General features: G+C 47.1%; 1 protein-coding gene across 7 annotated transcripts in view; it reads left to right on the top strand.

Annotated features, from left to right (window-relative positions):
* Nucleotides 1-15,429, top strand: part of DIP2C (disco interacting protein 2 homolog C) — a 401,012-nt gene that overhangs the window by 288,488 nt on the left and 97,095 nt on the right. For all 7 annotated transcript variants that reach the window (XR_014296333.1, XM_082647854.1, XM_082647852.1 and 4 more), the window contains 8 exons: nt 685-799; nt 1,275-1,476; nt 3,423-3,532; nt 4,837-4,917; nt 10,702-10,825; nt 11,365-11,486; nt 12,350-12,461; nt 12,550-12,659. Coding sequence is in view for 6 of the 7 variants with exons in the window: in XM_082647854.1 (XP_082503980.1) it covers nt 685-799; nt 1,275-1,476; nt 3,423-3,532; nt 4,837-4,917; nt 10,702-10,825; nt 11,365-11,486; nt 12,350-12,461; nt 12,550-12,659 (976 nt within the window). In the remaining variant the exon portion in view is untranslated. The remainder of the gene's footprint in view (nt 1-684; nt 800-1,274; nt 1,477-3,422; nt 3,533-4,836; nt 4,918-10,701; nt 10,826-11,364; nt 11,487-12,349; nt 12,462-12,549; nt 12,660-15,429) is intronic.

Below are 15,429 nucleotides of genomic sequence, written 5' to 3'. Positions count from 1 at the left end.
GGAAATTGGCTCCCATGGGTTTCTTCCCGGCGGTGCCCCCAACCCCAGCTTGGCACACAACCGACACTGGATCGCTGACCATGGCTCCTGAGGTTTTGCCGATTTGGAGGAAGTCAGCTGCTTTGGATCTCACCCTGAGTTGCCGAGCTAGTGGGAGCAGGAGGAAGCAGAGCTTGGGGTTGGGGGTAGCCGAGCCACCTTCGTGCACAGGGCACCCTGGAGGGCCATTCGCCACATTTTGTGCTTCCCATGAGAGGCAGACGCAGCTAGCAGAAAACCATTAGCTCCCAAATGGCAGATTTCTGCTGATTGGGAGACTATCGCTTCGCAGGTGCAAACTCAAGATGCAAGTCGCACGGCTCAGTAAATTTCAGCCGTTCTGATACCTGCACTTGACTCCTCTGTCCCGAGGCATGAGGCCCGTCACCCAAAGCCACGGGCTACCTCCACAGGAAGTGTGGTGGTTCTGCCCTCCGGCTTTGCCAGGCTTCTCCCCCAAAGCCACACTTCCTTGGGTGAGCACCTGGGAGTTGGAAGCTGCAATTTCCCGTCAAGGTGGTAGTTGGCACTGGGAACCCTTGAGCTCTGCAGTCGTAACAGCTGCGAAGCGCTTTATGGCAGGGCCAATCCCTTCGTGAGCCTCTCCAGCATGTGATCACCGCGATTTTCTGTCTGTCCCCACAGAATAGCCGTGTTTTCGGTGACCGTCCTGCACGACGAGAGGATCGTGATCGTGGCTGAGCAGAGGCCGGACTCCACGGAGGAGGACAGCTTCCAGTGGATGAGCAGGGTGCTGCAGGTAGCTCGCTCCTGCCCCGAGCCCCTCTCCTGGGCTCACGTGAGCTTCCCTGCACCATTGTGCTCTTTGATCATCCCTCCTTTTGACCAGAGATTGCATCAGCCATGAAACTTACAGTTGCCTTCTAGGGAAGGTGCTAAACAGACCAGGCTTAGGGTTCAGAGGTTTGCAGAACTGGCCTCCCGCTCGCTCGTGGAGGTCACAGCAGGACCTTTTGGTTATGACCTTGAGAGCGTGCTTTCTTTTCTCCCAGTGTGCGAACTCTTGTGTGTGTGGTGTCCCACAAGTGCTATGAAAACTGTATTCTGCTCAGTTTGGCGAGCCTGCCCTCCTCTGACCTCAGCGTCTCCATGCCAGGAGCATCACGGGTGCTGCACCTGCTTCTGTGTGTTGTGATTTTCACAGTCTGAGTATTTGCTCCATGCCTGTTCATGATACCTATTTTAACACGGTTCCCTCTCTCACGACCTTCCAGGCAATCGACAGTATACATCAGGTTGGGGTTTATTGTCTGGCATTGGTTCCAGCAAACACCCTCCCCAAAACCCCACTCGGTGGCATCCATTTGTCAGAAACGAAGCAGCTTTTCCTGGAGGGCTCACTTCACCCCTGCAATGTCCTGATGTGCCCCCACACGTGCGTCACAAACCTGCCCAAGCCTCGGCAGAAGCAACCAGGTACATCTGGAGGGCCGTGCAGGCCCGGGATGGCCCTGGAGCTGGGTGGGGGCCACGCTGACCACAGTTCTCAGCCTCCCTCCCCTCCCGTCTCCCATCACACACTCCCAGGCAAGTCAGCCTCCCACTAAGCGATGTCTTTCTACCAAGCATGGGATAGAATGCAGCAGAGTCCAGACAGCAGGGGCTGTAGACCACTTGGTTGGAGAGGTGTTGGCGGTGCCTGAGCCTAGCCTTCTTGGCAGTTGTCAGACCTCCTGGGTGGCCTTTGGCAGAGAACCTCTCAGGGTCACGGCTTCCTGTTGAACAAATTAGAATAAGGCTTCCATACCTGTTTCATGAGTCACAGCAGCTGGAAGCCTGTGAGGAATCGTACAGATCTACTCGTGATGTTGTCATGGTGGTAAACATTTGTGTGCTGCTTTGCAATTTGGGGAACACGTAATTATCTACCATCTGACTTGATCCTCCTAGCAGCTAATTGATCATAGTCTTTAAGGCTGCACACAGTTATCAGTGAAAACGAATTCATTGCAAGAATATGGTGGTGAGGAATCAACTCTTCCGCCAGTGTAGTGATGGAGGGTCCCCAGGCCTCCAGGCTTGATGTGCAGACAGACCTCGGAGGCAGCCAGGATGAGCTTGGGCTGGGGTATTAGGACGACAACCAACAGTGCCTGGCACAGGCAGGCTGCTTGTCCACACGTTACATGTATTAACTCATTTCATCCTCATGGATTTCGTCCTCTTATCTCCATTTTGCAAGGAAATTAGGAAATCGTACCACAGAGGGGTTCAGGAACTGCCTAAGGCTGTGGGTCCAGAGTGTAGGAGAGACAGGCCCAGCCCTGACAACTCTTCACTCCACCGATGAAGAGTGACAGCACGGGCAGAGTTCCTGGCGAGTCAGCTAGAGGTGGCTGGTGGGTACTGGGCACAGCACAGTTGGTGGTAGATATAGGAACCAGCCCATCCCCAGGGCACCCCCAGAAGTGAGCTTGATGAGATGGGGGTGAGCGGTCTCTCCAGATTCAGGTGAGGACGCTGATACTGCAGGAGGAAAGCAGGTACCAGGCTCGCCGACTTTGCCCCTCTGTGCAAGCAGCAGCACCGGGATTGCCACAGCGTGGCTCTCGCCGTGTTCTTACGGAATCGACAGGAGTGTCTCGGCTCCCCGGGGTGTCCTCACTCACTGTCCCAACCTCCTTCTCCCACCTTTAACCTTGGTCCATCATCAGATGCCTCGACCCGGTGGCCAGTGGGCCCAGGTGTTGGAGACGCAGTTTGTGACAGCAGAATTCAGGACAGACATTTATGCTGAGGGATCGTTGGCAGATGCATGACCGTTGCAGGGCTGCAGGGCTCAGACACCTGTCAGACATCTAGGAACCCATGACAGGGATGCGTGGCCCAGTGAACAGGCTCTGAGAGCCAGGTTGGGCGCCTTCCTCCTCAGGGCACCCATGGCAGGTACCAGGATCCACACCGCTCTTACAGGCAGCACAGAAATGCAGCTTCGTGTGATTGGCAGTTGTAAGGAAAGGATTCTCTAATGGTACCTGGTTATCTCATCTATTCTTGTTAAATATTGGAGGTTATATAACTTTGTCTTCAAAAAACTGTTTGTTGTTTGTTTGTTTTTTAACAAATACTAAATGAATAGATGTCAGCATCTCCCTAACTGGAGAACAAAGGCAGCGGCCTGGAAGAACACTTATAGGAATTTGGTGAAAGCGTTATTTCTGTGTACCCTTACTTGAGGCTTGTTCATATTTGCTGTCATTTTCATGGTAGTGACTTACTTGAAATCCTGTTCTAATTAGATTTTTCAAAGCTACGTCTTTGAAAGGATTTCCCCAGAGTAGGCTTCTTCCCAAAGTGAGAAGTTATGTTCTCAGGAACTTCACTCGTGTTTTCCTCACGTGTGTGCCGCTGCTTCTTTGCAGAGATCGGCCCTGCCTCTGTGATGGTGGGAAACCTGGTGTCTGGGAAGAGGATCGCACAGGCCAGCGGCAGAGACCTGGGCCAGATAGAAGACAATGACCAGGCCCGGAAGGTGAGAGCTGAGGGTCAGACGTCCGCCTGGGCTCTTCTCCACTCCTGCCCAGATGCTGTATCACAGGCGTCACCAACTCCCACTTGCCCTGTCTGGCAGCCCAGTATCTACCATTGATGACCTTTCTTCCTACCTGCCCTCTTGGTCCTGCAAGAGATGTCTGTGTAATTTTATAAGGAAAACGTGTTTGCTGAGGGTGCAGTGTTGTAGGACTGCATGGGTAGGTGATGCAGTCCCATGACTAGCAGGCCTGAGGCCAGTGTCTGCAATCCCTGTCGTGTCCTAGCATCCCCTAAGCACTTGTTCCTGATTCTCCCTCCAGCCCTGATTTGACACTCACACTGCCTCACAGCCACCTTACAGTGAGGCTTCAGTCCTTTGATGGTTGGAATTCAAGAAAACGTCAATGCAAAACCCAGGTTTGGGAGCCAGACATTCTTAAAGCAGCCTTGGGAGCTGTAGGAGGAATCCTTGGGCCCCACTCCACTTAAACATCAGACACACAGTTTGTCACACATAGCTACAAGTCCCCATTAGAACATTCAGCCTTGAGAACGCTCATGATTCACCAAAAGGTGGTCCCACTCTAAATGGGCTCCCAGGAAATGTGACAAAATCAACCATTTAAGATGTTGCCAATTTGGTAACATGTAGTAACACGTTCACTGAAAGCACTTGATCACCATGTTCCCCACCTCACAGTACATTTCCATCATAAAATGGATTAAGGTGAAGATGTGGGTGTTTCCTGTATCCTGACACTAGTGCTGTGTCCTGACATTAAACAGGGCCATCCTTGTTACTAGAGACTGAGTCAGTGGGTGTGTGTCACCTGTGTGACCTGCAGAGCTATTGAATGACTTCAGGGATGGCCATTGTAAACACAACAAATTTAAGAGAGCCCATTTTTGAAACAGGGTAGCTCTGATTCTGTCATTCCAACCCCCAGAAATCACTGCTGCATCTTCTGGAAGCCCCAGGAGAGGATTTTTCTGTGTCGGCTACTCTGTCTATAAGGGGAATAGAGTCTTCCCATCCTTGGGCAGGTTTCAGAAAACTTCCCTCATGGTGGCATGGCACCAGCCCTCTGACTCCTGGGTCTGAATCAAGCACAGTGAGTTCCAAATCACTGTCAGGAAAGCACTGTGAGCACCTGCTTATTCTGTCAATTATATTTATATGGGATTATCCTCTCGCTGTCTTAATCCACCTTAAAAGCACCCAGACAGACTAAACTTTTAGATGTTGAGGCCAGCCCAACCCCCCCAGGACAGTCTAGACCTAATGGCTGTGCTCTGTTCCAGTTCCTGTTCCTCTCGGAGGTCCTGCAGTGGAGGGCGCAGACCACCCCTGATCACGTGCTGTACACGCTGCTCAACTGTAGGGTGAGGCCCCGCCCGTGTGCCCTGGTCGTTCCCTGTGTGGTCCACAATTTCATGCTTCTGTATCATATTCTCCACTCAAACCTTTCTCCTCAGTCTTACCTGAATCCTTTTGTTTGTTTGTTTGTTGCTATTTTGACTGAGACCTTTTCACCTAAGAAAGGTTGCTTTGAAATATAAGGGTTTGAGCATGTGTATGTGTGTGTGTGTGTGTGCGTGTGTGTACACATATTTTTGTGTGTATGTTAGCAATACTGTTTTGCAATATTTCCCTTCCCCTCAAAATGAGTGATGAATGTCTACAACAGAACAATTGCAGATCTATGAGGTATTTATGTCTTTATTTTTATTACTCAACTCCTTTTTTTTATAAGAAGTCATGTTTTAGTTATAGGCTTTCATTCTTAGGAATGAAAATAATTTCTATTTTATAATTAAAGTTCATATTTACATCTCGTATTAGAAAAGCAAACTCCTCAGATAGTGTTCCCTAATAGTACTTAAGAGTAAGGCAAGAAATAGTACTAACAATAAACGTTAAATGCAGAAGTCTTTAATACGTTTGTTAACTTTGTGTTTGCTTTGGAAATAAGGCCTGAAAAATAAATTTAACGTAGGTCGTCTTGACAAGCATGGGTACTTGCAACTTTAAGAAGTTCTTCACAGTTGCAAAATGGCAAAATCTTAGTGCGCGAAGGCACCTCTTGTCATTTAAAGCAGTAGATTAAGGACAAGTGAAAGGAAATGCCAACAATATAAGTTACTCCCTGAACCTATAATTTGGATATCCAGCTACAGACAAGTTTTGCGGTGATTTAGTTGGTAGAAGTAACCTCTGGTCCTCCTCTGACACAGCTTGTCCTGAATTGCCTTGCGTGCTGAGTTGACCTCAGCAGTTTCTTGTTCACTGTGTCTGTTCAAGACCAACCCCAGGAAGAATCTTAGAAAAAACTCCCGCACCCCAGCCTCTGTGAGGAACGCTTGCTACCCTTGCCTTTTGGTGCCTACGCTTGGGCCTAGTGGACCCTCTTCCCAGGATAAATGCTCTTGTGCACAGGTGCGTGGTGGTGAGACGCAGGGCAAGCCCGACGGTCGTGTGGTGACCAGGAGGCCCTGCGTCGCATCTGAAACGTGCCTGCCCTGCTGCTCTCATCCGTCTCTTTCCTCTGGCTCCTCCTCAGCCTGTAAACACAGATAAGACTCTCTTTTCCTGGCACCGTCGCCGGTTGGTGCTGTCCTGTCTCTCCAATTGCTTCTTCTGACTTTCTTCGTCCTGTGCACGTGGCGTGTCTCCTGGAGACTGTTGGGGACTTCCCCTTCTTTCTCCAGAGTCTCTCGTGGCCTCTAGAGGTTTCCAACAGCACCTTCAGAGGGGCAGCTGGAGCTGGAGCCACACTGCAGCCTGTCCCCCAGCCCCTGGGAAGGACTCCTACTCAGAGCCCCTTCACTCAGCTCCCTGAGTGGGGCCGTGGTGCTGACGTGACGAGGTAGGACAGGACGTCCCCAGGATAGGCCTGCCATCCCCCGTGAACTGTGGGCAGCAAGGGGGCGAGAGTTGGGTCGGCATCCCTTTTCCCTACCCTGCAGCTTGACCCCTCCAGAGCTCTGGGTAAGAGGAAATTTCTTAGCTGTCCCAAACACAAAGATTCAAAAATGATTCAGGCATGTTCATAGACTATAGTCCTGTCAGTGGGAGGAAAACAGCCATGCTAACTGCATCTCGCTTGGGGACTGGCAATGTGCAGGGCAGATCAACCCCATTTCCAGACCCTGAGTTCACCGTCCTTTTCTGTGGCTAGACATTGGATCATTAGGAGAAATGTGTTCACCAGAAATGACTCGTATTCTAGAAGGACTTCGTCAGCAGCAACAGAAGGTCTGATGGGGTGAGCTGTGGAGGTCAAGGCCATGAGAAAGTTTACTTCAGGTCAGCGCAGGGACAGCGTGGTCTACAGCAGCCTCCCTTCAGACATGACCTTATCTCCTGAGGCTCTGCTGACGTGAAGGCAGCTACATCCAAACAGCTGGAAGGGTCATATCGGAGCCAGGCATCTGTGTTCATTCCCAGCCTCTCCAACCCCATGTGCACACTTATGACAAGTGTTCAACCTGAACCGAAGGTCAAGAGCATCATTTCCATGGTGGTTACAGTGTCATTTCCACTCACTCAACCTTCTAGTTCAGCACTGTCCAATAGAAATACAGCGCAAGCCACACACACAGTTTAATGTTTTCTAAAAGCAATATTGAAAAAAAGTATAAAGAAACAGGTGAAATTCATTCTAATAATGTGTTTTACTCAAAATACCCAAACACTGTCCTTCCAGCATAGGTCCCCAATGCGCTTCCAGGCTTCCTCTGTCCTGGACAGCCCCTTCCGTTGGTTGTGAATTCCCCAACTTGGTCGTGGCTCCCTTAAAACGGTTACCCGTTGGCATCCTGTCTTTTCACAGTATTCACTCGTATGCCCTCCTCCACGGCAATGCAGTCGATAGGATCAGAGTTGTTATGAGAGGTTTATAGTAGGAAGTGAGGATGTGATTCACTGCAAATCGTGGAAGACTTACATTCTTAGAACTTACTTACATACAGAAGAGCATCTGTTATTTTTTATTTTTTTTCCGGTACACGGGCCTCTCACCGTTGCGGCCTCTCCCGTTGCAGAGCACAGGCTCTGGACGCGCAGGTTCAGCGGCCATGGCTCACGGGCCCAGCCACTCCACGGCATGTGGGATCTTCCCGGACCAGGGCACGAACCCGTGTCCCCTGCATCGGCAGGCGGACTCTCAACCACTGCGCCACCAGGGAAGCCCTGTTATTTTTTTTAAGAGAAACACCAGCCAACTCTTTCAACATTTTTTTTTTTTTTTTTTTTTTTACTTTCTGAGAATTTAAAAATGTGAATCCTGTTTGGCTTGTTCTTCATTCCTCAGTATGCTTTTTACTTGTCATTATTTAATTTAATGTAAAACTTTAAATTGGTGCTACATTTGCAGTCATTGATACTGAAATCTGTGGTCTTTAGAATAGGGATTGGATGGTGGGTTACCCTGCATTGCCATTCTGTCATGATACCAGCCGAGGCTTCTTTTAGGAAAAGTTAGCCTTAATTTCCTGTGAGGTGCTTTTTCCTAGAACATTCTTCTTAGGCAGTGGGTTTCTGTACTGAAAACCCAACTTTTCCCATGAATGTTGATGAGGATGCCAGGTAACCATTGACCTGAGGATAAACAGCATTTCATGTTTTTATGACAGCAAGCACTTTGGAAAATGAAATGTGTGATTGAAAATCAGTGGTGTTTCTCCCGAGGTGAAAGGCTGTATTGAGACTCCCCATAACCAGTGGTGATGCACAGTCCGGGGCTGGATGAGGCCTGTATCCCATTTGGCTCCCTCAACGTGGAGCCTGCCGGGAGCCACAGTGGAGCCTGCAGGCTGGGGTGGAGGAGAGAGGCTGGGCTGGGCTCGTTGGCAACCGACTGCCCAGAGGGGCCCTCCTCCCGTCTGGGGTGAAGCCCGTAGGGTGGCAAAGGGTATTGTGAAACATTCGCAGAGATTCCTAAAGGACAGAATGCCAATTAAATGTCACCATTTTAAAGTACCTGTAGGTGGAAATTTCATAAACAGAGTCAAAACATATGGCTGCTGGTTGTGAGTCACTGGTGCCTCTCAAATCTCATAGGCTTTGTTGTGTGACAGAAAAGCTGGTTATGATAGGGGATCAGTGTCTGCTCTCTGGATAATGGGGAGAAGATCAGTCCCAGAAGTTGAACAACTCAGTCAGAGAATGCTTGCTGCTTAAGACTGGCTAACGACCAGCGGACAGCAGGGTGGTGGTGGGACTCCCCTGTGGCACACTGCTACCCCACCAGCAGCACAGCTGGTCCCCAGCAACAACCAGGAGCACAGTGCTGGCTTCCCTCCAAGACAGCTGGTGTGCGCGTGTCAGGAGCCCTGGCATGGGCCTCGCCTTAGCTGTGCTGGGGGCTGGTGCCCCATCTTCACTTAGAAGAGCTCACAGGACTTTTGGGTCCTTTTGAGTGTGTGTTTTGGTTCATGCGACAGGTGTGTTCCCCAGGAGTAACTGCTCAGAGGAACAGTCCAGTGGAGAAGGCACCAAGTTCTCAGGTTTGGGCTGGGTTTCTAGATGCCAGTCTCGTGGATCTTTCTGTGTTTACCCAGCTTTGCCACATTCTGCTCTCTGGCTCTTCCATTTCATATATCTTTTTCTATTATTTTTTAACCTTTCTTAGAAGGAAGGTTAATTAAGGAAAATATATACGATGAGAAAGTTCAAATCAGAGAAATGTAAGCTAATCCTGTCCACTGTGGGAGAGGCCAGTGCCAGCTCAGCAGGAAGGGGCCAGAACCTGGCTGGCAGCTGCCTGGGCAGCCTCCCTTTGCCGGGCTTCTGTGGCCCTGGGCCCCGGTTATGGAGAGAGCCTGCTGCTTCTCAGGGTAGATACGGCCGTCAGTGATCTCGTGAGTGTTTTAGGCAAACACCGGCTGCTGGTATATACCTCCTGATGCCTTTTAAGTGGTTTTCACTCCCATCGGTTCCCGCCCACCTTGTGCACGTGTTCCAGTTGAGTGGGAATTCTAATGTCTCTTCCCACACCTCAAGTCACCAGGTCACCAGTGTCCTTTAACGGCCCCAAAGGTTCTGGTCTCTCCTGTCCACGTTTCTCCTCCCACACAGCCAACTGCTCACACCACCTTCCTGTTGACTTCTTTCTGCTCAGGCGACAGTCTTTTCCGTGTCACCCACCAGCTCATTTACCCTCCTTGGAAGCTCCCCACCTAAATAAAAGCATCTGGCCCAATTGTCCACCATCGTTTCTTCAGCTGCAGGGTCTTCCTCACCTGACACTCCTGGCCAGTTTGCCTGTTGCTTAAGGAAAGGTCCTTCACCCTGTTCATCCCTTTAAAGTAGGAATTGATAATAAAGAAGCAGTTTTTAAATAGCTGTAGACAGTGATCTCTTCTCACCTGGGAATATGTGCAAATGAAAAGTGCATTCTCAAGAGAAACTTTTTTTGGATAGTTGTATGTTTATAATTTGCAGTTCATGCTTTTCTTTAAAGAGTAAACATCATGTATTTTGATATCTCTTAGTACCTACTTTGCTACTGATTTTCGCCTACAAAGCTTTTTTAAGGTACTTTTCAATCCAAGTGTGTTTTACATTTGCTCCTGCATATTTAAAAATCTACATTAAATGAATTTGACAATTCCCTTTTTTTCTTTTGTGTTTTTTGGGGGTTTTTTGACTTTTTTTTTTTGACTGTTGCTTTTCTGGGGGTTTGTTTGTTTTCTGACCTCCCTGACTTGCGATGTGGTCTTTCTTAAAAGCAGTTTCAATTAGTCTTACTTTTCATAGTGTGAGTCCTGCAGATTTACGACTAATTCTTATTGCCCATGACAATTACACTTAAGTCCCAGAATTACTAGATTGATTTTTTTTGTGATTTTAGCTGTTTTTTCAAGTCAAGTCATTGTTTTTTAAATATTTGTTTTTAATACAAACGTATCTAGATGCCTCTTTGGTGGTGTACTTCTTAGCCAGTGGGGAGGAAAGGAGAGTGAATGCTAACAGTGGAGGGGGGGGGGTCTTCTGAGGAGGTGACAGAAACATTCTGAAGCTGACTGTGGTGGTGGTTGCCCAACTCTGCAGATACATCCATTTAACTGCACATTTTAAATAAGTGAGTTGTATGGTATATGAACTGCACCTCAAAGCTGTCATATTAAAAAAAAATCTTACCTGCTTGTTCCTGTGCTACTCAGGGCACAATAGCGAACTCGCTGACGTGTGTCCAGCTGCACAAGCGGGCTGAGAAGATAGCCGTGATGCTGATGGAGAGAGGGCACCTGCAGGATGGGGACCACGTCGCTCTGGTCTACCCACCAGGTAAGAAGCAGGGCCATGCAAGACCAGCCCTTGCCCGAGTGACCCTTCACTGCACATGTTGGTGCTCGATGACCTTGTGTGTTACCACCAAAAATGGACACTGTCTCTCCTGCCTCACTTGTGCGGACTGTGCTACGTGCTATACCACTAATAGTAGGGACGCAGATAAAGCGGTAGTTCACAACGACTTTTGTATCTAAATTTGTTTTATTAGCTATCTGAGGTAGTTCATTTAATCAATAGTAGTTAAATCCTTGACTACTGAATTGATAATCAGAAAGTTGAGTAATTCCTTAGAGAAATGAGAGCAATCAAGCTTCTGGGCTGCTTTGGCTTCCTGTGCCTAAAAGAACAGGCCAGGTGGGAGTTACCCCTGAAGTTTAACAGACCCACAGGGAGGAGGACAGGTCTATTCAAGGTCTCAGTTACTGCTGTACCCGTCTGACTGTTTCCAGCTGGTGATTCTGCTGACAGGGATGATGGCCATTAAACAGCTTGTTTTGTTTCAAGTGAGAACTTTTGCTTTTCTCCCCACATAGGAATAGACCTTATCGCAGCATTTTATGGTTGCCTGTATGCAGGCTGTGTGCCAATAACCGTCCGTCCTCCACACCCACAGAACATCGCAACCACGCTGCCAACCGTGAAGATGATCGTGGAGGTAACGCTGCCTGCGGGTGTCTGCGCCTGAGTGTTGGGCTTGCAGATCACAGAGCCTGGGCTCCCGGGGAAGGGCTGGGTGCAGGCATGGGATTGCATGGGAGTCGGCGGTCCCAGCGGTGGAGTGGGACTCAGCCTCTTCCCTCTAGGAGTTGGCCATCTCGTTCTGGAAGGAAGATAGCAGCTTGTGCGTAGAATTAGGGGCTAGAGAGCAGCTTTGCCACAATGCGTGGGAATTGATGCCCAGAGAGGGCATCCCTCTGGACACTGGGAGCTTCCCTACCAAGCCCAAGGAGCAGACCAAAACAAGTGGGAAAGTCATACATTTTTAAAGGTTCTTTTCTCAAGATTGAGAAGCATCCTGTTCCTTTTTGAAAGTATAGATTTGATTTAATTTTTTTTTGCCTGGGGAAGTTTAAAAGGATTAGGATATGTTTTTCCCTTGGAGGAGGAACCATGAGGGACATCACAAATGAATACTTCTTTGTAGTTGTGTTGGAGGACCCTCAAGGTTGTCACTCTGGTAGATGGTACTGTGTGTGTAAATGTGTGCATTTCTGGGGGACGGAGCTAACAGTGAGAGCAGGTAGTTTGGATGCTGCTTTCTGAGTGTGACCATCACACTGGGGATACTGCCAGGGACCTCAGTCCCCACAAGGTCTGCTTGTGTGCTCCGTGGTCAGATTCCTGGTCATGTGGAACTCCATTGGCCAGCACAGCCCCTTGTGAGGCAGCTGTGCTCCTGGTGCCCAGCCTGTGCTGCGAGCTTCATGGCCTCCACGTGGTGCACAGCTGGCACATGAGCATGCGTCCATCCCCGTCCTTTACCTTCCTCCTCTCCATTCCTTGTTCTCTGACCCTCAGGTGAGCCGCTCCGCCTGTTTGATGACAACACAACTGATCTGTAAATTGTTACGGTCCAGGGAGGCAGCTGCAGCTGTAGACGTCAGGGCCTGGCCCCCGATACTGGACACAGGTTCGTCCTCCAACTCGCTGATATGTTTGTTTGCTTATCTGCTTTTCCATTAAGTCAGAGATGCTAACAGCTTTGTTTTGCTCTCTAGATGATTTGCCAAAGAAGCGGCCTGCCCAGATCTACAAACCTTCCAACCCAGACACACTAGCCTATCTTGATTTTAGTGTGTCCACGACTGGGATGCTAGCTGGAGTGAAGGTGAGAAACACAGTCTGCGTAATAGTAGTTAGCAAGCCACAAAGCAATGGTCAGTTTTCATTCTTATGGGTATAGGGCTCTAGTGGGGCCTAGCAGCAAAACACGGAGAGAGAGAGCGATATATGTGCATTTTGTTCAAGCTCTAAAATGTGTGACCATTTCAATAGTTAGCTAGGCTGACTGATTATTTCCAGATGTTCCAGCTATTTTTTTATGTAAACAGAGCTTCCCTAACCTCTAATTTAAAAACTGCCTATGTTTTTCTTGCTGGTTCTCAAATCCCAGTATCCTATTATAAAACTCTGTGCACTGGAGTTTCTCACTTGTTTAACATGGGTCTCATTATAACTTGCCAGCACGCTGCTCATTGCCTCTGAAATGATGCTTTTTCCTATCAAAGAATGATGGAACTACTATGTGTGTCACCAGAATTAGGACCCTCACAGCTCAGGCAATGTCCTTGTCAAGATACCGTTAAGCCTGAGAAAACCATAATTCAAAAAGAGTCATGTACCACAATGTTCATTGAAACTCTGTTTGCAATAGCCAGGACATGGAAGCAACCTAAGTGTCCATCGACAGATGAATGGATAAATAAGATGTGGTTCACATATACAATGGAATATTACTCAGCCATGAAAAGAAATGAAATTGAGTTATTTGTAGTGAGGTGGGTGGACCTAGAGTCTGTCATACAGAGTGAAGTAAGTCAGAAAGAAAAAAACAAATACCATACGCTAACACATATATATGGAAACTAAAAAAAAAAGGCTCTGAAGAACCCAGGGGCAGGACAGGAATAAAGACACAGATGTAAAGAATGGACTTGAGGACACGGGGAGGGGGAAGGGTAAGCTGGGACGAGTGGCATGGACATATATACACTACCAGTGTAAAATAGATGGCTAGTGAGAAGCAACTGCATAGCACCGGGAGATAAGCTCGGTGCTTTGTGACCACCTAGAGGGGATAGAGAGGGTGGAAGGGAGATGCAAAAGGCAGGAGATATGGGGATATATGTGTATGTATAGCTGATGCACTTTGTTATAAAGCAGACAGTAATACACCATTGTAAAGCAATTATACTCCAATAAAGATGTTAAAAAAAAAAAAAAGACACGGTTAAGTTCTCTGGCCTCAGGAAGCCCTTCACCTATTATCCACCTGACTGCTGGGTTTGCATAATTTTCATTTAGTTCTCTTACTCCATTTACTTTTTTTTTTCCAATTTTTAATTGTGGTAAAATACATATACCACAAATTTACCATTTACCCAGTTCAAGTGTACAACTCAGTGGTGTTAAACATGTTCAGAATTCTGTGCTGCTCTCACCACCACTCATCTTTGTAAGTCATTTCATCTCACAAAACTGAAACCACCCCTGCCTGCAGCAACTCCCACTCTACTTTCTGTCTTTATGATTTTGACTATTCTAGGTACCATGTTTATGTGGAATCATACAGTATATGTCTTCTTGTGTTTGGCTTATTTTCACTTAGCATAGTGTCTTCAGGGTTCATCCATGTTGAAGTATATATCAGAATTCCTTTTTAAGGCTAGTTAATATTTCATTGTATGTATTTACCACATTTTGCTTATCCATTCGTTTATCAATGGACACTTGAGTTGCTTTCACATTTTAGCTATTGTGACTAATGCTGCAGTGAACATGGGTGTATTAATATCTCTTCGAGACATTGCCTTCAGCAATTTTAAGTGTATATCCAGAAGTTGAATTGTTGGGTCATATGGTAATTATATTTTTAATTTTCTGGGGAATTGCTGTACTGTTTTCCACAGTAGCTGTTCCATTTTACCTTCTCACCAACAGTGCACAGTTTCCAATATCTCCACATCCTTACCAGCACTTGTATTTTGTTTTCCATTGGTTTTTTTTTTTTTTTCTTTTGAATGTCCTCTTTTTTTGGTGGGGGAAGAGCCGCGCCGCACGGCTTGTGGGCTCTTGGTTCCCTGACCAGGGATTGAACCCAGGCCACTGCAGTGAAAGCCTGGAATCCTAACCATTAGGCCACCAGGGAACTCCCTGTTGGTTGGTTTGTTTGTTTTTAATAGTAGCCTTCCTAATGGATGTGAGGTGATATCACATTGTAATTTTGATTTGCATTTCCCTAAAGATTAATGATGTTGAGCATCTTTTCATGGAATTATTGGCCATTTGTATATATTCTTTGAAGAAATGTTTATTCAAGTCCTTTGCTGTTTTTGAATTGATTGTTTTCTTGTTGAGTTCTAGATGTTCTCTGTATATTATGAATATTAATCCCTTATCAAATATATGATTTGCAAATATTTTCTTCCTTTCTTTGGGTTGCCTTTTTACTCTATGGATAGTGTCTTTTGATGTACAAAATTTTAAGATTTCTGTGAAGTCTAATTTTTTTTGCCTTTGCCTTCAGTGTCATATCCAAGAAAACATTTCCAAATCCAATGTTGTGAACTTTTGTCCCATATTTTCATCTAAAAGTTTTATTTTTTAGATCTTATATTTAGATCTTTGCTCCATTTTGTGTTAATTTTGTTTATGGTATTAGGTAAGAGTCCAACATAATTCTTTTGCATGTGGATATCCAGTTTTCCAAGCACCATTTGTTGAAAAGACTCTCCTTTCCCCGTTGAATGGTCTTGGCACCCATATCAAAAATCATTTGATCACCCACAGTTAACATCATACTCAACAGTGAAAAGCTGAAGCTTTTCTCTAAGATCAGGAACAAGGTAAGGATGCTCACTTGTACCACTCTTATTTAA

This window comes from Grampus griseus, assembly GCF_964374135.1.
Source record: "Grampus griseus genome assembly, chromosome: 2".
In the NCBI taxonomy this organism is placed as follows: domain Eukaryota; kingdom Metazoa; phylum Chordata; class Mammalia; order Artiodactyla; family Delphinidae; genus Grampus; species Grampus griseus.
Note: the sequence above shows the minus strand (reverse complement) of the source record. Positions and strands in the feature narration are given on the sequence as shown.